Genomic DNA, 26,292 nt, shown 5'->3' on the forward strand with positions numbered 1-26,292 from the left:
AAGCAACGGACAGAGCTGCAAGGTCAGTGTTTCAGGAATTCCTAAAGGGAGGAGCCAATGGCAGAGGGATGCTAGAGTGTGGGTGGAAGGGGGGCCCAACACCTGAGAAGTGGGAGCCCAATACCAGTCTCTCAGATGACAGAGGTCACCAGCCCCTTGAGAGCTGGGCACAGCAAAAGACAAGCCTGCAGAGACCAGGAGAGGCCGAGCAGACACTTGACAACAGAGGAGCCATGTCTGAACCACTCAGTGTGCCCATGCTGGCTCAGGACTGGGGCACAGGCCAGGATGCCACCCCCATCCAGCCAGCATGGCCTCTGGGAATTCTGAGACAGAGGGGGCATGGTGGAGAGGACACTTTTGTCCATCTGCAATTTTTATGGGTCAGGAAAGAGAAAAGAAACAAAGACAGGTGATTTGGCCACGAGGGGCAGAGCTCCTGAAAGAACGAACCAGGCATCCCTGCAGTACCGATTTATTTTATTTCATTTTTTAATCTCAAGAAAAAGATAAGCTAATATTGTGGGAACAGAATATTTTTTTAATTGAAACTCCCAGCACCCTCAAAACAGAAAACAGAAAGAGAGCGGTGACACAGATTCATGTAACAATGTGGGATTCCATCCTGTGACGGAGGGACTATGTCCAGGCGCCAGTTGCGCAGTCAGCAGAAGCTCCAGAAGCTCCATCGTTATTTGTGAACACTCACGTTAGAAGAAGGCAATGTGGGCTCTCCTCGAGAGGGATTCACTTGGAAAACCAATTACCATCAAATGCTGCACATTTTCAAGACTCGGCCCAGACTGTAAATCAGGAACACCCCCAACAAGCTAAAGCAGTATGTGGTACTTGAGGGCCCGGGGGACCCTGTTGATAACCAGCCTCCCATCGTAGCTCAGGGAGGCAAACAGCCATGGGTCGGCTGAGGACCAGTCCACGGCGTACACGCTGTCTTCATGCTCCTCGTAAGTTGCAATGACATTGTCCTGCAGGGGCTCCTTACTCCTGCAATCCGAGAAAAACACGGATGTGAGCAAGGCAGCACCAGCTGAGTGGGCTGGAGAGGACATGAGCAAGGCCACCAGGACACGGCTGGGTCCCGTGGCCTTGGGAAGAATGACAGGAGCCCACACTGAGGCCAACGGATGGCCCCTGCAGAAGTACAGGAGTCCTTGCTACAGCTGTGACGAGCAGGGATTTCTCGAGTGGTCTGTGGAAGTCCATGTTATTATTTGGTGGTATCTTGGCAACTCTGGTCCTGAGACCCTGGGTGCCTGGGGTGATGTTCTGTCAGAGATGTGATGACGGGCCTCCTTGGTTCAGGGGAAAGGATGTGAAAGGACATAGGGAAATGGCCACTGTGTCTGAGGAAAACAGGACCTACAAGCTCCTATAACCTGAGCAGAAAGGACCTCGGGGAGCAGCTAGACATCTGACAAGGTTACAGGGCATCACCAGGCCCAGTATCCCAGGAAGAGGCACTGCCAGTGGCCAGCAGATGCCATGTGACAAATACCAAGTACATACATCCTCATGGGGGGTTTCTATTTTCCCACGTTTAACAGGACATCTGAATTGCAGGTTGTCATCAGAACATGCCTGCCGGCCACAGACACCTCCTTCCTTCTTCCCTTGCTCCTGTGAAGCCGCCCACATGGAGGGTAACATAGGCATCCACCACACAGGTTCCAACTAAGTAAGCAATCAGGGTGTCCCCAAAAGACATATTCAGCCAGTAACCGCAGACCACCCTGGGCCACAGACAGAAGGGATGGCAAAAAAGTCCACGTCCACAGGGCACCACAGGAGAATGCTGGGCAGAAGCCACCACACTATGCTTCAATACTGCTTTAGGTCAAGTTTCTAAGTGTCCAACAGAAAAAAAACAGTCAAGAGACAAATGGGCAGATCAGCACTGCAGAAGGCTCCAGATTCAGAGACGTCTTCTCACAGGGTAATTTCAGACTAAGCTCAGGCAGGCAGAGGCAGAATTCCAACAGTGAAACAGTGAAAAGATCTCAAAGCAGAACAACAAACCCTGTCGTATCTGTGGGCTCAAGTGGCTCATCCACTGGGCTTTATACCAGCACCCCCTTCCCCTGGAATCTGAGACCTGAATTTTGGCAGTAGGGTCTGAACCATGCTCAGTCACTACAGAAGCAGCAGCTGCCACCCACACATGAAAATGAGCCAGCTCAAGAAAACAAGGGGCCCCCTTTTAATACTCATACCGCTGATGAGGCTGAGGGTTGCCTACTGCTTTCCCACGGTGCAGAGACACGTGTGGCTGTGCTCAGCTCACTCTGGGAGTTCCAATGACAGCCTCTGATGCCACTAACCAGGACCCCATGTGTTACAAGGACCCCAGGTGTCTCAGGATCCCTGCTGTTACTCCCTGGGGCCCCAAGTGTCACAGGGACATGAGCGTGGAGCCCGACATGAAGAGGATGGCTTTAACTACCTCCCATCTAGGATGCAGTCAGGAACAAAAAACAGAATACAGAGCCAAAATGTTGTGGCTGGAACACATACAACATGGTTGGCCATATGTTTTCAAGAGTCTGGAGCAAAGTATGACCTGGGTTTTGGACTAAGAAGGTTGGCCTGGAGTGTCCATGAGCAAATGGTCAACTCTGAGCTACACTACACACGCTCCAATTCACAACAGTGAGGACACTGATTAGTAGCACATCTCTTGTGGGAGTACTATGAGGACCAGTAGGTGCCAGTTCCTGTTATTATTCGTGTTCAAGTTGAAGGTCAGTGACAGTCTTTTAAATCTTATATGTGGCACTCAAAAAGACTATAAAAAAAAACATTGAGAGATACATATTTTAAAGCTACACCAGAAGGTGTTACCCAACCCACCTACAGTGCCTTTTGAACTGCGAGTCCCTGTCACTGCAGCAAGGAAGGGGATATCACCTAATGACACACCTGGATCTTTCTATACATACAGCCTAGGCCAAGAGGTTACTTGTGAGGAAAGGGAGGCTGCCACACCAGTGCGAGCCGCCCAGCAGTGTGTGTGTCCTTACTTCTCCTCGGGATGGTGCTCCTCCTGGTCACTGATGTCGTCGTCGTCCACCAAGTGGCCAAAGGGCTCGGAGGAGATGGACACCATGTTGGAAAGGATGACTCTGCTGTCGCTGCTGCCAGTGAGGACCAGCTGGTCGTGAGAGTGGTTGTAGCGGACGCTCCACACCCTGCAGGAGGCGAGGGCAGCTGCTGAGATGACCTGCCCCCACGGTGACCTCAACAACACACCAGTGGGCTCTGAGGACCTCACTGGGGTGCAGTTCGCGTTAGGTGCTGTGGTCGTCGACCCCAGTCACAAGGTCAGATGTTAGGCAGTTTTCAGCAGATAGGTTTACTGCACGCTTCTCTAAAACATTCTCTTAAGTCCCAACAAATGGCAAGGAAGACTAAATGTGAGCTTAAGCTGCAGGTGAGGCTTATTGCTCAATGTTCCTGACAAGCCCTTTAAAATTCTAAAGACAGAAATTGCCCCAGAAGTAACATATGGATTAGTAGATTAGCGATAGCCCATGATACCAAACAAAATCTCATGACACCTTCCCAGTCAACAGTTGCTACAGGTCTTGAGGCAACAGCAACGGCAAGAGCACAGGGCCCAGGGGTCTTTTTTGAGCTTTGACTACCAGGATGAGCTTTCTCTGACAAATGCCCTGGAGTTTGGTAAGCTTCACCCTCCCAGTTGTGCCGAGGCTGAGACTGCCTCCAGGGCTGAGGGCAGCAGACAGTGCCTGACAACTCACACTTGGAGACACAGGGCAGGGCCGGGGCCATGGCTGGGCCTATCTGCTCAGACGGCGGTAAATTACAGCAACTCGCTGAATTTGTCAAAACCTAGTATTCTGGGCTTGTTACATTCTCTGATTGCAGAAACAATATGGCTTCTGATAAGAAATTCTAGCAATGCAGAGTCATGGGCCATAGGAAGCAGAAGCCCCTGCTCGCCTGGGAGAGAATTACTGATGAGTTTGGTTCTTCCCCTTCCAGACTTTTCCTCTGTATACCTTGTGTGCGTACCTATATGTGTGCACATATGCACACTTTATTTAATAAAAATGGACTCACACTATACGTACTATTCTACAAGTGGATCTTTTTACCTGCTTAGCAAAAAGCACCCACATATGAAAAATATGAAAATAATATTTTAAAAAGATTCCATGATCTTGGGCATCTTTCCACATCCATACATATACAGACGTTCCTCATTCTTCCTGACAGCTGCATAATCTCTGCTGTGCGGATGTCACCTAATTTACTTAACCTATCCCCTACTGATGGACATTTGGGTGGTTTCCAGTTTTCTGGCATTGCAAACAATGCTGCATGAACATCTGCGCACATTTATTTTCGCATACTTGAACCAGCACTGTTTTGAGAGAAAACAGAATTTAATGTTTTTCTTCTTTTCCTACGTTTATAAATCACAAACATTCAGATTTGGAATTAGTGTTTCTTTAGGAAAAATAAAACTGGGTTGATTGAATGATTCACAGCAGCACAAACTAAGCTGGTTTGTGTCTTTCCCAATGGTAAAGTAATTAGCAAAATAAATTGCATAATCCCTTCTTCCCTGAAGCAGCATGCAGATGAGCTGCCCTACCAGTGGGAGTGTTCCTCCAGGGTCTTCACAGGCTCAGTGACATTTCGGGTGTCCCAGAACTTCACCTTACAGTCGTCTCCACAGCTAGCCAAGTAGTATTGCTTATTGGGATTAAAGTCAAGGTCTCGCACCAGCTGTCCGTGGGCATTCTCTATGCAGTAGATCTGGCTGAGGGAGGAAAAATAAGAACAGCATTAAAAAATATTAAATGGATTATGAAAACCCACTGAGTTCTGCAGGCATGCATCAGTTTCCCGGGACCCTGTCTAATCCCCTGGCCTGGGGCGTTTGGGTTCCCTCGATGTTCCTCCCCTGCATGAAGAGGCTGGCGCCAGGCACCTTCATCCCAGCAACTCTCAGCAGTAAGGCTGCTCTGGTCCCTCCAGGAGTGTATCTGTGACACTCCGGGTGAGCTGTGGACGTGATACTTGTTTGCAGCCGTCAAAAATGTGATTTGGTATCTTGAGAATAAGAGTGTGCCAGAGGGTCTGCAGCTGTCACCGAGAGAATGAAATAGACTTTTGGACAGGAAATGGGACAAATTTTTGGAAGGATACAGTGAGGAAAGAAAAAATGATAGAACAAAGGTATAATATATTGTTATGTTCTTGGTTTTGGGAGAGACGTATAAATGTGTGCATATATGTATGTATATGTATATGGGGGTAGGGAGGAAAAGTTGCAAAAGCTATGAAAAAAATGAAGGAAATGATGTTTGTTACTGTGGGACTTGTTGTTTATCTGTTCACACCATCTCAGAATGTCAACACTGATGGCTCAGTGCAATCCACTCACTCCAAAGACAGAAGACGGTAGTTGTCTGAAATTAGTCACACAGCTGTTTTTTCGATGCATGTGCACTCACAGACATACACACTCACATACTCATGCCCACACATGTACGTGCTCATACATGCATGAGAGGGCAGGCCCACGGTTGCACGCACGCACACTCAAACATACACACACCTAGCATAAGCCTGGGTCCCCAAGGTTTCTGGCTGCTCTCACAGGGTCTGAAATCACAATATTCTGACTATTATGCCTTCTCCTCTTCATGAACCCAGAAGAGAGGGCAGGTCATTCAGTGAGACTGGAGAGTGACTAGGAACAAAAGACCACATCCAGTACACCCACGGGCCCACAGCCTGTGGCTCTGGTCACACTGCCCTCCCACCTCCTCTTGGGTGAACAGAAATCTCTCCTGCACCATTTACCTTCCTCGCTTGGCGGCTTCAGTGGGAATAGGGAACAACCGGGAATATTGTTTGTGCTTTGTGATAATCTTTCACCATCATTGTTCTCTGCTCTCCAAGGTAGACAGACTCAATTCCTTTCTACTTTTTCCTCCCACATTGGATTTTTCAGCCCTAAAGCGCTTTTAAATCTTCTAGTTTGTATATCCTGTGCATTTTCAATATCCTCATTTTTTTCCCTAAAATATGATACCCCAAACCTTAAAATCTTTAAAGGAAACAGGCAAAGGTATAAAATTAAAAATTTGGCAGATTCCTAAGGACTTGTATGGATCGTCACACATGTACTAAGTGTCAGCAGCAGGTTGACTGCATGCCCTAGTGACAATAATTTTAACACAAAAGCACAATATCACCCAAAAGAACCACCAGAGGCATCCTGGGTAAATAAAAAACAAAGATGTTTGCAAAAGGAGAAATAGTCAACGAGATTGTGCCAAGACTCCCTCTGCTGTGGTCCCACTTCTGCAGAAGTCAGCTCTTTGTCACAAAGACACGCATGGGCAAAACAGGTCACTACAGGATGTCACCAATAAAGCCATGTGCACTCTTTTTTTGTTTTTTGTTTTGTTGTTGTTCTCTAATGCCAGCCTTCGAGTTCTTGTCTTTAGATACTGAAATTCTTCACATCCTTCAAAGAACAATGAAAACAAAGAAAAAGATGACCATAGGACGTCGAGAAACAAACTTTAGTAGGATTTTCATCATGGCCGAAGCCTGTGGCTTCCAGCTTCTGATTAGGAAACCAAACAAATCCTTTGCACAGATATGCACAGGCTCAGAAAGTGGCCATTGATTATTTACTAGTCCCTAAATGTTCAGAGGGCCCTCAGAACTAAATTTAAAGTTGTGCCCCCACCCTGGAAGCAACACAAGTTATTACACGACATCCATCTTTTCGGCTCAGTGATAAATTATGGTGTGCTGAGGGGATAAACTGTATCTTTAAAAAGCTTGTGTGGGCTTCTGTTGCCATGGCAACAGATGTGCCACCATCACTCCTTTGCCTATCAAGATCACAACTGGAACAGAAAAATCGCTCTTATTTGTTCCATTAGAACTGCTGGTTGTTGCGTATAATTACTTAAATGACACAATATGATTACCCGACAGGTATGTCTCTTGCAGGCACAGAAATGGCCAAAGATAACTCCATAAGAGAGGCTGAACCAGGGTACTGCAATTGTCAACCCGCGGTGGCTAATCACGGAGACAGGGCATCCCGTGGTCACTGTCTCGCTCGTGAAGTCTTACGAAAGCCCTGATCTTAGTCTTCATTATAAGCCGCCGCTAATGCAGAGATACCAATATGGAACATTAAACAACCAACTGAGGTATGACGGCCCCACAGCAGCGGATGTGCGAGCTTCATCTGGGGCGAAGAAATAAGATGGAGATTTATGACTTCCCACGAAAACGAGATGAAGACAAACAAACCGTGCGTCCCACGTGCACCTGGCTCTGGTCACCTCTGTCACAACCTGGCTTCACTCAGTGAAAGAGGAAAGGAGAAGGGGAGGCAGCCGGGAGTGCAGCAGCACCCCCTGCTGGGCCATGCTCACTGACCTCATGCTCCGCGTGTCCCACCCACGCAGGGTGGTGTCGTTCGCCGTGGCCACTTGGGTGCAGTTGTGATGTGGGCTCCACCGTCCCGAGGTGAACCTCAGTTGCCCCTTTCCTTCCAGAGATGCGGAACTGGCTAGCTGGGATGCCATGGTGTGTTTTCAAGAAATAAGAAGGAAAGAGTAAGTCAAAATCTTCAGAAAACTCAAGAGACCATCCTGTACTCAAGGATATTATTGAAAATAATTATTGAGAATAACTAGGAAGCTCTGTCTTTGTTTTCATCCCTTAAAAGGCAAAAATGTTTGAACCTTATTTGGAAAAAAAAACTATAAAACTGAGCACAGCAAAAAATAGAAAGCATATTAATAGACCTCTATTAAAAAGGACTTGCTTGCAAGTGTGTGATTAGAGATAATCAGCTCAAACTTGAAGAAAACAATTCAAAATAACTCAAACATCTGGCTTTCTCCAAAGACAGAGACAGAACAAGTTAAGTCCACCTGACTTATTATTCTGGAATAACAAAGGGACAAACACATTTTCCTTAATCAAACACTGTTTTCTGCGCACATCCTCTTCCCTCCCCATCTGGAGGACCATGCATCCTTGACATGGAGGTAAACCACCTCGACAGGGCAGTGAGCAGAAAAGGAAGACCTCGCCAAGAGCCACTGGGAGCTTCTCTCAACACTGAATCCTCCTTCTGCCTGAGAGGGTGGGGGCCCTTGTGAACCCGGTGAAGAGTTCTTTTCTTAAAATCTTCCACTCATTTCTCCACCAACCTGGGATTTTATGCACAAAGGCATATCACACTGGCTGCATTGCTATTGCAGTTTTGGGGCTGAATTGTCTATTCACAGAGTGCTTTCTAAAAACAGAGAGGGCTTAGGCCTGCCTCAGGGCATTCTCTGTCATACCTGCCCAGAGTCCTCCCAGGTACACAAACACACCATCAGTTAATTCACTTGAACTGTCAAACCAGCTGTGCTCATTGGAACACTCAGAGCAAGGACCTGCAGGAGCCAGGTGGCCAGCTGCCCTGGGAGGCAGCTCTGCAGAAGCCCCTGAGAAAGGATCTGAATAAGCTGCTGGAAAGGCTGTGAGAGCTCTAGTGACTGTCCTGGTGCTAAAATCTATTCGCCATCTCACGAGATTTATCAAGAGCCCTCGCTGAGAAGTTAGCGTCCAGGCTGGAGATGACCAAGGCCTGAATGTCCCTACAGAGTGAGCAGCCAGTGCATGGTGAGGGCAGGGTCTGATTGGAAACCACGGTGCTGGGGAGCTGGTCCCAGCACCAAATGGAAAAGACATGTAGCTCCCAGTGAGAAGCAAAAGTCACCATCTAACCCAAGCGGAGAAGACCTCAAGGTTTCATGTGCACAGGCTGCAGGACCCTCTTCCCCTTCTCAGCAAGAGCCTCCAGACTTCTAGAGTTTCCACTGGGAGCCTGAGTGACAAGACTCACTGTCTCTCCGGTCTCATGAAAACAGACTGTGGGAGAGATTGGGGAACCCGAAACAATCCTGGTTAGAAGCTGATGAAGACGGTCATCATTAAGAGATGCACAAATGCTAAGCTCAATCAAGATGAGGTGCTGTCAGGTCTGGGAAGAACTGCCACCAACCCAGCAGAGCTCTTGGTGGGAAGAGGCTGAGAGAAGGTGTGGACGCCAGAGACCCATGTGAGGAGCAGGGGCCCCATGGCTTGGCATCTGGGCAGAGACATGGCAGGTGTGCTGTGCGTCTGGGCAGAGCCATGGTGGGCAGGGCTGGGGCAGCACCTTGTGTGCCACTGAGAGTCGGAATAAGGGTGGCCACAGGATGAGTCCAGGGCCCGGGCAGGAAGTACCTGCAGGGTGTGGTCGAGCAGTCAACCTGGATGGCCCACTGGCCTCCATGCTGACAGCCGCTGTTCTGCTCTTCCCCTCCTGAGTTCCCCCTACGTTCAACCCATCCTGCCCTGCCCCAGCCCATCCCCTCCACTGCTTCCTCACAGCCCAGTGGCTTGTGGAAGTCAAAGGATCTCTCCTTAGGAAAAGTTTGGGGGCTTTTGCTTTCCGATACCACCATGAAAATATATGCTCTACTGTCACATATCTCAAGAGTGACTTATTGATCCCCTCTCCATAAAAAGCTAAAGGGCTATTTCTGTTCCATTCAAGAAATGTTAATTGCATTCCTGCTGTGTGGGGACACTGTGGTGGGCATGGTCCCAGAGAGGGACCAAACAGGAAGAAGCCTGAAGAACGCAGAGGAGGAGGAGAGCAGAACCCTGCACTGGGGACTCAGACGAGACCGCACGCCTGGTGCTAGAGGACAGTGAGGGGTCAGGGAGCATCCGTCACGTGCCCCAGACCGGGAAGTGTGGCAGAGGCAGACACCAGAACAGGCAAACGTGTGAGAAGAGCAGGGTTCCGCCCGAGTCAGAAACACCAGGCCATTTGCAGCGGCCTGCTCATAGAGACCAAATCAGCCCAGCGCGAGGCAGAACTGTGGGCCAGCGCCAAGCCCTGTGACCCCAAGTCTGGGTCAGCTGTCAGGAGGGGCAGAGAGACGGAACCAGTGGGGCTGTGCCGCTTATAAGCGGCACATACCTCGAGACAGCGGCAGCATCCACAGCAGCTCAGAAATCAGACATGAACGAGCCGAGCCAAAGGGAAATGAAGCCAAGAAACTCGTAGCATCTCAGGACAAGGTCAGCATGGTGGCTGGACTTTGGGACTGACGTGCACCAGGCATACCCTCCCACCCTCAGCCCAGCTCCTCTCCCCACACCTGCTCAGTCCCCCTCCTTCTCACTCCAGCCCGGCTTCCTCACATCCACAGGGCAGGAGGCAAAGGTGCCCAGCGAGCCAGGGCCAGACATGCCACTGACCCAGCGGAGCAAGCCAGCCTCAGGCCTCTCCCCAGAATTCCTGGAGGATGTCAGCTGGCTCAGGCGGGTCAGGTGCCTGCCAGGAACAATCAACCATGGCAGAGTGGACGTGGGGGCAGGAGGTTGTTATAGCTCTGCTATAAAGTGCTAGGTGTCTCCCACACATTCTATTTCACTCTTCCAGCATCTCTTCCTTTCATGACCTTTGCAGCACATGAAAATGCAGATCAGTTGTGAGGGTGCAGTTATCCTCAGTTGGCATGTGGGAGTTGGGCTCCTTGGAGACACTCAGCATGGATCAGTAACAGCAAATGTGAGCACAGGCTGCTGTAAGGAAAGCAGACTTGGCAGCTCAGCACAACGCAGAGGTGAATGTGCACTGTGCAGGTCAGCACACGGAAGCTAGAAAGGACCCCCATCGCAAAGCCACAGAGGGAAGAAGACAATGACGGAACATTCATGATACGGCACCTCAACTCTAAGCCACAAGATGTTTGGCGAAAGCCAATTTGAGAGTAGCTCAAAAGAAATCTTTCCAACAGCTATGATGGAATACAGCTACCTAAGGAGGAGAATCAGGAGCAACATGACGACAAAAACTAAATGCACTCTAAAATATCGATTATTAGAGATAACGAGTGGGCTCCTCTTTGGCTTTACCTCTTGCAACTTACAGTTAGTTAGGTTCAATGTTTCTAACCTTCACATGGACAATATCAACGAAGGCATATTTTTGTAGTATCCTCTTGAGGTTAAAAAAAATAGTCACACAATTTTTACAGGTGCCATTTTAGTCTTTTGAAGACCTACTTTTTATGTTAATTTAGTATTCACTGATGACAACTAGTATGCTAAAAATGTAAGATCAACAAGCAGATATATTCAAAGGGTTAAATATATTATTCAACTAATCAATATTGTGTTCTAGTTCATTTTCTATTAATCATATTGGTTCATTATCAAACTCTTCAGAGAGATTAAAAACATGAGGTCACATCTTTAGTGGGTAATGTAAGTTCAGAAAAGTGAACTAGCTAGTTCTTGATAAAACCTGTGTGGGGAACACCATACAGGCACTGCAGGAAGGGCAGGTCTGAAACGCTGAATTCTCAACAGTGATTTTGTTATCAAAGTTCTCTGTACTTACATCTAACTCCTTGGAGAAGTTAAATCAGCAAAACTAAGCACTTCCATGTCCAAATCGCTCAGAGCATAGGACACATTCCAAACTTTAGCTTATAGACTAGTCTAGATTTTTGAAACAGTGAGTTAATTAATTAATCCACCAACCAACCACCAATTAACCATACAGCGAGTCAACAAGTACTTATTGAGAGAGCCCTTTGGCCATGCTGAGCAGCACATCAACAGACGGTTTCTGCTCTCCTTGTGCTCAGTATCTGGCTGCAGAGGTGAAGGCATGGAACAAAATAAAATACTTAACTGATAAAACTAATTATCAGTTACTCAATGCCAGGCCCTGGGCTGAGCATTTCATGTTCATGTCCTAGTTAAAGTATCACAATAGTCACATGATGTAGATATTACCACCCCCATCTTACAGATGAGGAAAGCGAGGCTCAGAGAGATTAAGTAATTGTACAATAAAAAAGGTTACAGTAACTAGAGAAAGGTTTCATGAGGTTTAGAAACTGAGAAGGGCTTTAGAGGCAGAAGTGACGTATTCCTACTTCAGTCAGTGAAATAGAGGAGTGACGTATTCCTGGCAAAAATGAAAGCACAAGCAAAGCAGAGAGAGAGGAAACATGCATAAACCTGATTGCATGGGAACTGCACACTGGGAGTGAGAGACAAGATGGAGCAGACAGAAGAGCCTGCAGTTGGACTGCCCTCAGGCTTCAGGGTAGAATCAAGAAGGAAGAGTGGGTGGGGATGAACCTGTCGGCATGAGGAGGCTGGCTGAAAACCCCGAAAAGGAGGCGGAAGAGGCCTGTGGCCAGTAGCGGCCAGGATGGCCTGGATGTCATGGCCTGTGGAGTTCCCTTCTCCTAAGCAGGCCTCCAAGAAACACAACTACCCAGAGTTGAGTGTAGTCACCCTGGTGATCAGGCTACAAGGGATTCTGACCTCCGCCTTGGTGGCTGAGCTGAAGCAAGCTGCCACACGGCAGGCCCCACATGGCAAGGGTCCTGAGGGTGACCTCGGCCAACAGTCATCAGAGCCCCATCCCGCCAACACCCCATCGATGAACTCAGAAGCAGACCCCACAGTCACGCCTCGGGGGCAAGCGCAGTTGAGACACTCAGGGGACCACAGCCTCGGGAGACTCAAGTGGAGGACCCCATTGAGAGTGCCTGGATTCTAGATCCCTGATCATCCACACAAAGGCTGTGAGGTTACAAGCGTGGGCCGTGCTGAGCAGGAAACTCTGGTCATCTGTTGCAGCAATAGTAACTGATATTAGGCACTGGCCAGAAGTGAGGGGAAGACCCCAGAGTTGAGGGGGAGACCTTGAGTAAATCTCGGCAGCTCAGAGACAGGCCCTAGTCCCCTCTTACTTCACAGATGGGGAAACTAGACCCCAGGGAGGGCGACAGAGCTGCCCGTGGTCACACAGCCAGCTAGAGGCACAAACAGGCTCTGTCTCCTGATTCCACTCCACGGATCACACTGACATGTGTACTCCCAAGACACTGAAACTCCTTGCCCACAGGTACAGAGAAGTCTAGAAGGTAAATTTTAATAAAAGCCTGAAAGAGATTTCATCATCAATTTTTGAGGGTCCACTCAGGGCAGACAGCATGGTGTAAGTTGTAAGGTTAATCAATCACATTTTTTGGTTTCCTGGTGACATGGAGACAGAACTCAGCAAGAACTCAACGGGGTGTGATGCACGTGGTAATCTGTTTTTCAGCATTAAAGAGAAATATTCAGTACTTCTTAGTCCAAAAGGATTGATTAAAGGCATCCCACAAACCTTTCAGATGAGATGTTACTAACACCAGGACATAAACAAAAGAATACACCTTCTAATGAACAAAATGATGGGACTGGCATTGTCTTTAGCAGTTCATGTGGGACACATCTCAGTAGAGCCTCAGTGCAAGATTTCGAAAGACTTCCTGCCACCAGGAGCCACGGGGCTGACAAGGGCGGCCAGGTGTGATGGAGAAGCAGCTGGCCGCCCTTGTCGGCCCCGTGGAACCCAGGGCTGTGCTCACACTCTCATGACATGCGTGCCGACCACGCTGAGGAGCACAGAGGACCAGCAGAGGCAAATGGCAGGGTGAAGAAACAGCAGAGCTGTGGTGTTCAGGACACCCATGAGGGCACGCCCCCAGCTGTGCTCCCTGAGCTGCATGGCAGGCAGGAACTGTGGGCTTATGAAACAATGCAACCACCCCACCCTGAGCCCCTTCCTGTGCTGCTTCTCCTGCTCTGAGCCAAGAGTGAGGTTCGTTCTCCTCACCAGTGACTGGTTTAGGCAGAACCTGTGATAGTGTCCGAGGACTGGACAGAGGCACTCCTAGGAAAGGTTTTCCTTACAGAGACACGCAGAGAGATCTGTTTTCTCTTTGCCGGTGCTGTGGGAGTCTGCATGTGATGACTGGCACTGCTGCAGTCACTTTGCAATAATGATGGCAGAGCACAGTGACATGTGGATGTGGCAGAACCGAAAGATGCCAAGTAGAGGAGTCCTCGGTGATACTGTTGCAACACTGAACCAACTCTGGAATCACCTTGCTTTCATGTTCTGTGTTACATCAAAAAATAAAGATTCTTCACTGTGTAAGCCCATTCTTGTGGCCTGCAGCCAGGTGAATCCTAAATGTCACACCTGCAATGCTTCCCTAGCTCCAGCTTGGAATTTCAGCCCTGGCCTTGAGTCCCAGCTGTTTTTGAGTTGCCTTAAGCAGGTTACTTAGTCTCTTTGAGGCCTGGCTCTCACTCACATGGATGATGTATATCCTAAAGTATTCACCCAGCAGTGTTATAAGAACTCAATGTGAGGATACATGTCAAGTATTCAGACAATGCCTAGCATGTGGCTGGTGCCTTACACAAGTTTTCCTTCATTTTTACTATAACTCAGAAAACAACACGTAAGAACACTCAGAAGAGCTCTGAGCTGTCCTGAGGATAAGGGCACAAGACAAAGGCTGACGCTGTCTTCCGGAGCTCAGAGTGTGAGCCTCAGCACCATGGTCTGATGGAGATGGAAATGGAATTCTCTGGCAAATCCCCCAGGTCCACTGCCACCTTCAGAATGTGGAAGAAAAAGAGGAGGAAGGGGATCTGGTGAGAGCTGGGGACACCCAGCTGTTTCCAGATGGCAGGGGCTGGCAGCAACAGGGGCTGAGGAAAGGATGGAGGTGGCTCCTGCCGGGGTCACACAGCAGGTGGATCCCTTGGCCCTGCACACCCAGCTCATCTGGGACACACAGATCCAGTGAGCCTCAAGCCCCACACACCACCTAGGGCACTGTCAGGCATTCTAAGTTGTACAGAACTGACCGCCACAAGGGCTTGACGAGGCAAGCTCTCCTCTCTTAGAAAATGAACACAGGACATCGGGTGTCATTATTAGCTAAGAAGATCTGATGTCATTTTAAGCTTATTTTTAGTTTATTTCTAAAAGGACTCTATTTGTAGGCAGAATTATAGGAAGTAAAAGGGTTTTTTCATGTACCAAAATCCAAGCTCTGTTTCTGGAGGAAAATGTATGCTCTAAACTAAAAAATGCAGGTTTGACCTTAGCTCTACACACTCAAAACTGGAAAGGCCATGAGTACAGATTAATTTTTTTTAACCAAGATGGTCCAGACTGTAAGAAATATGTCTGCAGTGCCAATTAGACACTAGTGATCTGTTGGAGAGATGGATCTCATTATAGTCAATTCTTTGGAGAGGGAAAAAAGATCTTTTATGAAGAATAATGAGGGCTAAAAAAAAAACTGGGAGCACAGCAATAACGAAAGCACATTGCATCCTTCATGTTTGAATTGTGATTATCACTTGCTGACTTTGGGGAAGTAATTTAATTAGGAAGTGAACACAGATTGCGTTCTGGTCCCTCAATTTCTTTCCTTTGTACTTCTTGTCGCTGCACTGGGATCTTCTTAGTCATCCTCCTGTTGGATGACTCTTGTCCACAGTCCAGTTTTGGAGATCATGTGTTGCAGCACCCATGCACCCATCCATGTAACGTTTATACATCCACGCACCTATCCATGCATCCATGCACACACCCATGTAACATCCACACATCCATGTACCCATCCATACACACATCCATGCACCCATCCATGTAGTCATGCACCATACAAATACCCCTATCCCCTTTCAGGCATTCACGCACACATCTGTGTACCATCCATCCATTCATTCAGGTTTCTGTGCATCTATCCATGAGTCCAAGCACGCATCCATGTTCTATCTGTACATTCATGCACCCATCCATGCATCCATGCACACATCCATGTACCATACATACATACATATATTCAGGTATCCAGGCATCCATCCATGAGTCCAAGCATACATCCATGTTCTATCTACACATCCATGTACCCATCCATGCACCCATGCACACACCCATGTACCATCCACACATCCATGTATCTATCCACACACATCCCTGCACCCACTCACGCATCCATGCACACACCCATGCACCATCCATACATCCATGTACCCATTCACACACATCCATGTACCATCCACACATCCATGCACACACCCATGTACCATCCACACATCCATGTACCCATCCATACGCACATCCCTGCACCCACCCACGCATCCATGCACACACCCATGCACCATCCATACATCCATGTACCCGTCCACATACATTCATGCACCCATCCACACATCCATGCACACACCCATGTACCATACATACGTCCAGGTATCCATGCATCCCTCCATGAGTCCAAGCATACATTCATGTTCTGTCTATACATCCATGTACCCATTCATATATCCATGTACCATCCATACATCCCATCCATGCATCCATTTATCCAAGAAGCACATACTAAATGCTTGTTGCTTGCCAGGAGCTATGAAGGATACTGTCCTCACATGATTCCACTGTTAACTGGTTTTATAATCCCTACTTTACAGATATGGATATTGAGGCTTCGAAAGGCCAAGGACCTTGCCCAGAGTCACAATGTTAATGATATGGGACTGACTTTGTAGCCTACACTGCTGCCTTGACCATGAGAGCAGTCACCACCTCAACTCCCCCCACCATGGCTTGGGTCTTCTGGGAGTTTGTCCACCTTCCCACTGGTCCACGTCTATTTCAGCAAAACTTGAAGTTTAAAGTTAAAGGTTTCATCTCAGTACTATAGGTACTATACTGGGTGGTCCATTATAAAAAGACAGAGACCGTATCCCTGTAATCAAAGCTCCAGTAGCATGCCATAGTTCGGGCAGCCCTTGGACACAGAAGACATTCAAACACAATGCTGATGATGAGCCTGCCTCAAAGCTCTCCAGGGCTGGCAGTTCTTCCTTCTTACATATACTTAGTTCTAAAAGTGTATAATTTGCTTTTTATTACCATTTTATTACCAGAAAGAAGTCTTCTTAGAGCATGGGAAACACTCAGTTGCCAGATATCAACACCTAGCTCGTTTTGTTTTTAGTGAATTTTTTTTTCAAGATTTAAGTAGAAGACTAAAAAAAAATAAAAAATAAAAAAATACTAGTTATCTGCAATATTTATAAAACAAAAAGACTTAGTTGGCTATTATACTATGATATTAAGATATGCAACTCTGTAAATTACTAATGCTATATTTTCTTAAAGATCGTGGCTTCTTTTTTTTTCTTTTTCTTTTTCCTTTTTTTGAGTCAGGGTCTCACTCTGTCATCCAACTGGAGTGCAGTGACATGATCACAGCTCACTGCAGCCTCAACTTTCTGGAGTCAGGCCATCCTTCAGCCTTAGCCTTCTGAGTATCTGGGACTATAGGTGTGTGCCATCATATCTGGCTAATTTTTTTTTGGTAGCAATAAGGTATCAATATGTTGCCCAGGCTGGTCTCGAACTCCTGGGCTTAATTAAGCTTAAGCAATTTTCCCGCCTTGGTCTCCCAAAGTGCTGAGACTACAGATATAAGCCACCACGCCTGGCCAATAATGGCTTCTTAAAAACCAATATCCAAACACAAACTTAAATTTCTACTGTCTGAAACCTATAGCTTTAAAAGTGACATTTATTTTAATAATGAAGCCACTGCTCAAAATATTTTGGAACGCCTTTCATGTGTCTCACATGGAAACCAGTTTTCATAGCATTTTAACACATTTTCTATTAACCAGTTTTGTAAAGCTTGTTTAAGCTATCTTATTTACCAGATTTTCTTCCAACTAGCTTTTTCCAAAAATCAAATGCACCCTCATAGGACAAAACGTGACTGATGTTCAAGATGCTCAAATGAGAACAAGTTATCGGAGAACCTCTTAGCTCCAAGGAGGATGAGAAAGGGGCTCCTCCCGGAGGAGGGCCCAGTGAACGCCTCTGTCTGTGAGGAGGATGAATCAGACCTGACTTGCGGTCCCCAATCTGGCACTCAGACCATGTCACCTTTAGAAACTTCCTTTGCTTCCTCAAGTCTTCCTCTTCTCATCTGTCAAGAGAGGGAGTCAAGCTATACGACCACAAGGTCTGTGTCTTTGTTTGAAAGGACTATTTTATGAACCGGACAAAGAATATGTAGTACATATACATGATGGAATATTATGCAGCCATGAAGAAAAAATCAAGGTCTTCAAAGCAACATAGATGCAGCAGGAGACCACCAGACTAAGTGGACTGTCACAGAAACAACGAACTGAATACCACATGTTCTCACTCATAAGCGGGCCCTAAACACTGGTCACATGAGCACAAGGATGGGATCGGCAGAAGATGGACATTGCTAGGGGAGGGAGAGAGGGAGGAAGGAGGGGGACACGAGGCAACACACTGGGTACCTGGCCCACTCTCAGGGGAGAGAGAGGGCCAGTTAGAACCCAAACTTTACCTGCATGCAACCTACTTATGTAGTAAATCCTCACTTGTACCCCACAACTCTAAAATAAAATAATAATAAAGGGCTACTTTTAAATTAATGAGAAATGACAATCCATGGGAAAAAAGTATTTATTACCCTTTCCAAAGGGAGCTCACTGAATATCGGTCAAATTGGTTTGGCCAGAGCATTCTGGTACACTTCGAGCCTGACTGTCTTTTTACAGGCAGAATGCTACCCCTCATCCCCAGGAAACACTTGGTGAGTCCTTCTTCTCTGTGAGTGAGGCCCGTGGCAGGTGTGGGAGTCCCAGGGCCACTGCCACCCCTCCTCCGGGCTCTCCTCCTCCCCACACAGCCTTGTGCTTGCTGAGGAGTGGCACATGCACAGGATCCCTTCACACTAATCTGGGATGTTGAGACTCTCCCTCTCGTTGGACCATGAAGCATTTTCACATTATCAAGATCCTTGTTAGGAAGAAGGAAGCGGGACTTCAGCATCTCTGCAGGGAGGTCTGCTGCAGGGAAGGTGGAGTGGACATCCCTTTTGTCTTCTCACAAAGCATGTTGCACGTAACACATAGGATGATTCTGGGTAGTAGAAAGGGGAGGGAGGCCAGCAAGGGGCCCTGGGACATGAGGAGACATGTGGTGGTGTGTGTCCCTGGGTTTTCCTTTACTTCATTGGTTCCAGAACTTGGGCTGAAGAAGCCAGCAACAAGGGCGCCCAAAGAAAGATGCTCTCTCAAAAAGGAGCAGCCAAGCAAGACAGAAAACTTCTAGACAGTCACCACGTACTCCAGACGAGGGTGTGAGGAAAGTGTCTGCACTTCCACCCATGGTAGGAAAGGCGGAGTAGGGACTTGGACCTCACCCTCACCCGCATGGTGAGGCCAACACTCTGCCAGGTATCAAAGGAGTCTGCAGGAATTTTGTGCACCTTGACTAAAAGGGATCCATGGACTTCGATGTAAAATGTACAACTATCAAACTCCTATTTAAAAAAAAAAAAAAGAGGAGATCTTCAGAATCTAAGGCATTAGAGTTCTCAGCCCTGTTACCAAAAGGACAATCTATTTAAGAGGAAAACCTGATCAACTGAACTTCATTGAAATGTAAAACCTTCCAGACAATGGAACATTATTTAGTGATAAAAATAAATGAGAATTAGCTGGGTATGGTGGCACGCACCTGTAGTCCCAACTATTAGAGAGGCTGAGGCAGAAGGATTGCCTAAGCCTGGGAGGTTGAGGTTGTGCTGTGTCACTGCACTCCAGCCTGGGTGACCAAGTGACCCCAACTCAAAAATAAAATAAAATAGAAATTTTTAAAAAGAAATGAGCTATCTGGTCATAAAGGAATCTTAACTTCTTTAACTGAGTGAAAGAAGCCAATCTGTGAAATCTACAGACTCTACGGTTCCAACTTACGACATTCTGGAAAAGGCAAAACTATGGAGACAGTAAAAAAAAAAACTGGGGACTGGTCTCAGTGGCTTAGCCTGTAATCCCAGCACTTTGGGAGGCTGAGCGAGTGGATTGTCTGAGCCCGCGGGTTCAAGACCAGCCCAGACAACTTGGCGAGAACTTGTCTCTACAAAAATTCAAAAAATGAGCCAGGCGTGGTAGTGCGTGCCTGTATTTCTGGCTACTTGGAAGGCTGAGGCAGAAGGATTATCAGAGCCCAACAGGTCGAGCCTGCGGTGACTGGGAGCGTGCCACTGCACTCCAGTCTGAGTGACAGAGACTTCAACTCAAAAAAAAAACCAGAGTTTGCCAAGGGCTTTGAGGGAGGAGGAGGAGATAAGACCAAGTGGATGGAACACAGGGGCCATATCAGGCAGTGAGGCTGGGCTGGGCAATGCCACAGTGGGAGTACACATTACACATTTGTCCAAATTCACCCAAGAGGGAGCCCTCATGTCCACCATGGACTCTGAATGACAATCCTTTGTCAGGCAGGTTCATCAACTATAACAAAGTGTCCGCTCTGGGGCAGAGGGAGGCTGGTGATGAGAAAGCCTGTGCATGTATGGGACTGGAGTCTAAGGGAAATCTATCATCCACTCGATTCAGCTGCAAATCTAAAACTGTTTCAAAAAATTAAGATTGAGAAACTTTTGTTCTGCAGAAGAGCCTACTAAAAAGATGAAAAGACAAGTGATCACATAGGAGAAAATATTTGCAACCTACGTCCACATTCCAGGAGCAGGGTCTTAAAAAGTGAAGGGAGCGTCTCCTCATTTCCCTCCCCAAAAGCTGAACACACCCATCCCACCCACATCTGTTTGTCTAGAACTCAGTCCATAACCACACCAAGCTGCAAAGAAGGTTGCGAATGAGTCTTGTCATGGTTTGTGTTTGCCACAGAGGACAGACACTGAGACAATGTGCTCTCTTTGTGCATCCTCACGACAATGGCAGCCACCACAGAAGAATGAGCACCGTTGATTTCTAGATGACAAAATGATGTTCAAAGGCAAGTTAATTCACCGGCAGCCACACTGCAGTCAACTGTAGGGTCAACACAGGAATCCACCCTGTCAGGTTCTAGACATTAAGTTCTAAACTTTAAGACTAACGAAACAAGACTCTTTCTTTCCTCTGTACCAGTTTCTTCCCTTAAGGAATTCAGTTTGGAGAAGAAAGAGGAAAACAAAACAAGGATCCCAATGTGTGGTGACAATGTACAATAAAAACCTACCATCCAGGCTGGACGCAGTGGCTCACACCTACAATCCCAACACTTTGGGAGGCCAAGGTGGCAGGATTGCTTGAGCCCAAGAGTTCAAGACCTGCCTAAGCAAAACAGTGAGACCTTGTCTTTACAAAAAAAACAAAACAAAACAAAACACAACAAAAAACCATCAAGCACCCACCAAAGTCCAGACCCCTCCCCACAAGTCCGGAGACTCAACTCGGCTTCTGCCATCACTCTTGGTCCCTAAACAACAAACACGATTTATATTTACAGGCACAATGGATGTGGCACTAAACAATTTTCCTATTACTGGAGTTCCTTCCCTTTTATGTTTATTTGAGCCTCCCGTAGTATGCTTTAAACCTCTGACTTGAAAATCTCTCACAAAAACTGTGCCTCTGAAGCACATTTCTCTCTTTCAGAGGTGCTGCCATGTGTGACACCAGGCAGATGGCACTCTCTGACGTCCACCTCATGGAGCTCCCACATCCCTGCATGAGCAGAAGCAAATTCTGAGCCACAACCCTTCCTCCTCTTGCTCTGTCACCGCTGGTCCTTGATAGAAGCAATTCATTTCCACAGCTAGTGAGAGCTGCTAGAAGGTGAAGATGGATGAGCACAAGTGGAGACAGGGTGGCCATCCCTCTGCCTTCATCGGGGTCTGTGGACCCCATGGAGCCTCCCACTCCAGGCCTCCCCTGAGTTCTGCTAATGATTATAAATGGCAGAGAATCCCCAGTTTAATTGCAAAAGGTAATGATGCAGTGAGCATAAGATTAGATTCACCACAGAAGGCAATATCCTCAAACAATAAAAAAAAATTGAGAAGCTGGATGTGGAGATGGCTGAAATCGATAGGAAGGTTTCTGTATTAAACACCACGGTGGAGGGTCACAAAGTGATATTGACAGAACTGCTGACAGCAGATAAAAAAGGGGGAGAGAAAACCAAATTGATCTCTGCAGAAAATAAGTTACAGATTAATCACCCTACCATGAAATCCTTTTGAGATGACTTGGGGTCTGAAGATATGTTCGCAGTTTGATTACAGGCTGGGTCTGCAGAGTGGCTGGGACAAATGAGAGCCTGCCGCATTCAAATGTGCCGGACTCGAGGTCTCCTTCTCTGTGGCAAGCACAGGAGGGAAGCAGATGGCTCCCCCGGGCTTTTCCCAGACTAGGAGTCGAGTCCTCTGCACAAGTGTCTCACCTCAAGCCTGCAAGGAGCCTGGCATTTTAACAGGAAAGTATTTTTCTCTTTCTTCCCACAAGTTCACAGTCATGCAAGTGGAAGAAGGGGGATTGGGAAGGAATCACCTTAAACCTGAACCAGACTTCCTACCAAATCACCTAGAAGGTGGGAGAGGATGAACACGTCTCCCCCTGACCTGTAGGTGTGATCAGGGCCAATCTTAAGCACTTCTTTCAGATTTTTTTATCTTATAAGTTTGTGAAAAACTTGCATTCTGCTCTAGAGATATGTAGATATGTCTCATTTTTAAAGTTTTTAATGAAAATAATGATTTTTCCTTAAATACCACCATTGCTCTAGGAAAATGGCTAACACTGAATTTTACAGTAAAAGCTGTAAGATTCCCTTTTGACCATTCAGAGGTTTAAAACTTTAGCAAGGCACTTAATATTTTCAAAAGTCTTACTTCTATGCCACAGATTAATAATGATAAATCATTATTCATGCCATCTCTTCTACCCAGAGGGGTGAAGAGAGACTTTATTAATATTCTAAAGCACCATGAGGGAAATGAGCTAAATAAACATCATAAGAACAAATAAATATAAGATGAGGCCATCACTAGAGAAATCTACCCAATGGATGTTGTTCTCAATTCCTTTGACTACGTGTAGGCACTTTGGCCCCCTAGGTATAAATGATACTATAAGGTCTATCATTTTAAAGTTCTTGCAAAATTTTTCTCTTTTCTAAATTTGTTACTTTAACATAAACAAATGCCACAAAATTATGAATACATGCAAAACCCACATATTAAAAGAGAAAATGTTAAGGAATCAACTATAAAAAATATATGTATATTAGTATTTACTCTATGAAAGACAAAATGTTCAAAATGATGTATACGTGAAACTAAAACTGATTCCAAAGAAAGTGTGTGCTAAGGTCATTTTATAATGCATGCAAATGCATTAAAGATTTAAAGATCTAGTTGGCACCACAATGTTAATGTTTCTCCTATTTACACGTGTATTTTAACCAAATATGCTTTGAAAACCCATTCATGATTAGAGCCATACACTTGAAGCATGCATGTGTGGATATCCCACTCCTCCTTTGGACGGATTACAGCAAAAGACAAGAGCAGTGTCCGCTGCTGGGTTCTGTGTGAGATCACACAGCCCTCAATGGCATCTGGACAGCCTTCATCCACAGGACCCACTCACTCAGTTTTTTGTCTGATGATTTAGTCCGTTCATTAACTGTTTCATAATTAATGTAAAAATTTTAAACACATGAATCCAGAAGTGTATTCTGAAGTTAGCCTAAAGGTCTAATTTTAAAAATACAAAAATCAAAATTCCTTCGTTCTTTTTGCTTACCACAGCCTGGCTTGAGCTTTCCTGTAAGTCCCAGAGCAGGATATGGTTATCAGCCAATGAAATGATCTTCTTCCCATCTCCCATTGGCTCCCATGTGACACTAAGAGAAAGAGAAGAGGCATATATTAATATGGACAGTTGAGATACCCAGACTGGTAGTTAAGAGCTTTTATACATTCTTCATAATTCAGTAAGCTCTTTTTCTGGCCCAAAGTTATTCAAGTATTTATTACATTATTATTTGATAATGTGTGCGGTGGATACTCTTGTTGTCGCACTGTTATAGACTGAATTCTGTTCCCCCTTAATTCAGGCGTTTGAAGTCCTAACCCCTAGCATGATGGTACAGATGCTCCTCAAATTACGATGGGGCTATGTCCTGATGAACTCATTGTAGGTTGAAAATATCATAAATTAAAAATGCATTTAATACATCTAACCTACTGAACATCATTGTTTAGCCTACTCTACCTTAAATGTGCTCAGAGCACTTACATTAGCCTACAGTTCAGCAAAATCACTGAACACGAAGCCTACCTTATAATAAATATAGAATATTTCATATAATTTATTGAATACTTCACTGAAAGTGAAAAACAGAATGGTTGCATAGGTACAATTGTATGGCTTTTGCACCATAATAAAGTTGGAAAATTCTAAGTTGGGGAATGTCTATATTTGAAGATGTGGTCTTTGGGAGCTGATTAGAGTCAGATGAGGTCATGAGGGTGGGGCCCTTGTGATAGGATTACTGCCCTACTAAAAGGCACCAAAGAGCTTTCTTCTTCTTTCTCTGTCATGTAAGGACATAGCAAGAAGATGGCTGTCTACAAACCAGGAAGAGCCCTCACCAAGCATTGGATCAGCCAGCACCTTGATTTTGGACTTCCAACCTCCGGGACTGTGAGAAATAGATTTCTGTTGTTTAGGCCACCCAGTGTATGGTATTTTGCATAGCAGCCCAAGCTGACTAATATGTTAATTAACCTGTATTTCACCAGTAGCTAAGGGATGGACAGCAGACTTATTCTGGCCAAAAAGACTCAAAGGGGACCTGAGGAGGGCTGGTGGGTGGAGACTCTTAAGAAGGTACAGACAAGGCCGGGCTCAGTGGCTCAGCCTATAATCCCAGCACTTTGGGAGGCCGAAGTGAGTGGATTGCCTGAGCCTGTGGGTTCGAGACCAGCCCAGGCAGTTTGGTGAGACCTTGTCTCTACAATAAATCAAAAATTAGCCGGGCATGGTAGTGTATGCCTGTACTTGGAAGGCTGAGGTGGAAGGATCGCTGGAGCCCAGCAGATTGACTCTGGAGTGGTCATGAGTGTGCCACTGCACTCCAACCTGGGTGACAGAGTGAGACTCCAACTCAAAAAAAAAAAAAGAAGGCACATACACAAAGTTGACTTTGGATAGGATGCCTGCATCTTTTGTGGCCATCTCCTTAGGACCTCAAAGATGATGTCAAATTACTGGAGGAGATAGGAGGGCAGAGCTTAGTAGAGGGGGCAGGGGAGCTGCTAGCCCCCACACCCCAGGCTTGGTTTGTGCAGCCTTCTTTGATGAAAGGTCATCTCCTTATATTTGAACCATCATCGGCAACCAAAACCATACTAACTGGTATGATGCATATTTGAATGATAAAAGACCAAAATTACATTATCTCTTTAATAAAGACATAATGAAATCAAGAATGTTTCAACTTGACCACAAATATGGATTTTTGTCTTCCCTGATGAAATTCTTAAAGAGCTTATTTACAAAGAAGAGAGTTTTATTTCACATTCTCACGTTTTGAGTAACTGAAGAGGTCAGGAAGGGACTGTCCCATTTTTTTTTTTTTGAGTTGGTGTCTCACTCTGTCACCCAGACTGGAGTGCAGTGGCCACTCCCGGCCACCACAGCCTTGACCTGCTGGGCTCCGGTGATCCTTCCGCCTCAGTCTTCCAAGAAGCTGGAACTACAGGCACGCGCTACCACACCCGGCTAATTTTTGATTTATTGTAGAGATGAGGTCTCGCCAAGTTGCCCAGGCAGGTCTCAAACCCGCGGGCTCAGGCAATCTACTCACCTCAGCCCCCCAAAGCACAGGATTACAGGCTGAGCCACCGAGCCCGGCTTGTCCCATTTCTTTTTGAAACAGAACTCAGTACCGATCGACGGGGGCATCCTCAGGCACCTTGCCCTTACATCATCATTTCAAGACTGTCAGTGGAGCAATTATTACTTTTGCTTGTTTGTTTGTTTGTTTGTTTGAGTCAGGGTTTCACTCTGTCGCCCAGGCTAGAGGGCAGGGGCACGCTCCCAGCCACCGCAGCCTCGACCTGCTGGGCTCCGGCGATCCTTCCGCCTCACCCTCCCAAGTAGCTGGAACTACAGGCACGCTACCACTCAGCTAATTTTTGATTTATTGTAGAGACGAGGTCTCGCCAGGTTGCCCAGGCTGGTCTCAAACCCGTGGGCTCAGGTAATCCACTCACCTCAGCCTCCCAAAGTGCTGCGAATACAGCCTGAGCCACAGAGCCTGGCTCAATTATTACTTTTAATCACAGCATTAATACAATTCAAAACCACAATTTATTTCTCATTTGTAGGTTTACAAAACACACAGAAAGCTCAGAGGACTGTGATCACTGCTATGTTAGACAAAGTGCTTACTGTATATTTTCTAATAATAACAATAAAAATATATAATAT

The 26,292-nt window shown here is 46.4% G+C and overlaps 1 protein-coding gene across 1 annotated transcript in view; it reads right to left on the minus strand.

The window, feature by feature from the left end:
- Window positions 1-459: 459 nt before the first annotated feature.
- The window catches only part of EIPR1 (EARP complex and GARP complex interacting protein 1), a 163,453-nt gene continuing 137,620 nt past the window's right edge, over window positions 460-26,292 (minus strand). The window contains exons 5-9 of the mRNA XM_008061672.2: window positions 23,599-23,698; window positions 7,462-7,598; window positions 4,640-4,807; window positions 3,039-3,206; window positions 460-1,005 (exon numbers count right to left, since the gene is read on the minus strand). Coding sequence (XP_008059863.1) covers window positions 831-1,005; window positions 3,039-3,206; window positions 4,640-4,807; window positions 7,462-7,598; window positions 23,599-23,698 — 748 coding nt within the window. The 3' untranslated portion in view covers window positions 460-830. The remainder of the gene's footprint in view (window positions 1,006-3,038; window positions 3,207-4,639; window positions 4,808-7,461; window positions 7,599-23,598; window positions 23,699-26,292) is intronic.

This window comes from Carlito syrichta, unplaced genomic scaffold, assembly GCF_000164805.1.
Source record: "Carlito syrichta isolate Samal-C Ts95f unplaced genomic scaffold, Tarsius_syrichta-2.0.1 Scaffold305409, whole genome shotgun sequence".
Classification (NCBI taxonomy): domain Eukaryota; kingdom Metazoa; phylum Chordata; class Mammalia; order Primates; family Tarsiidae; genus Carlito; species Carlito syrichta.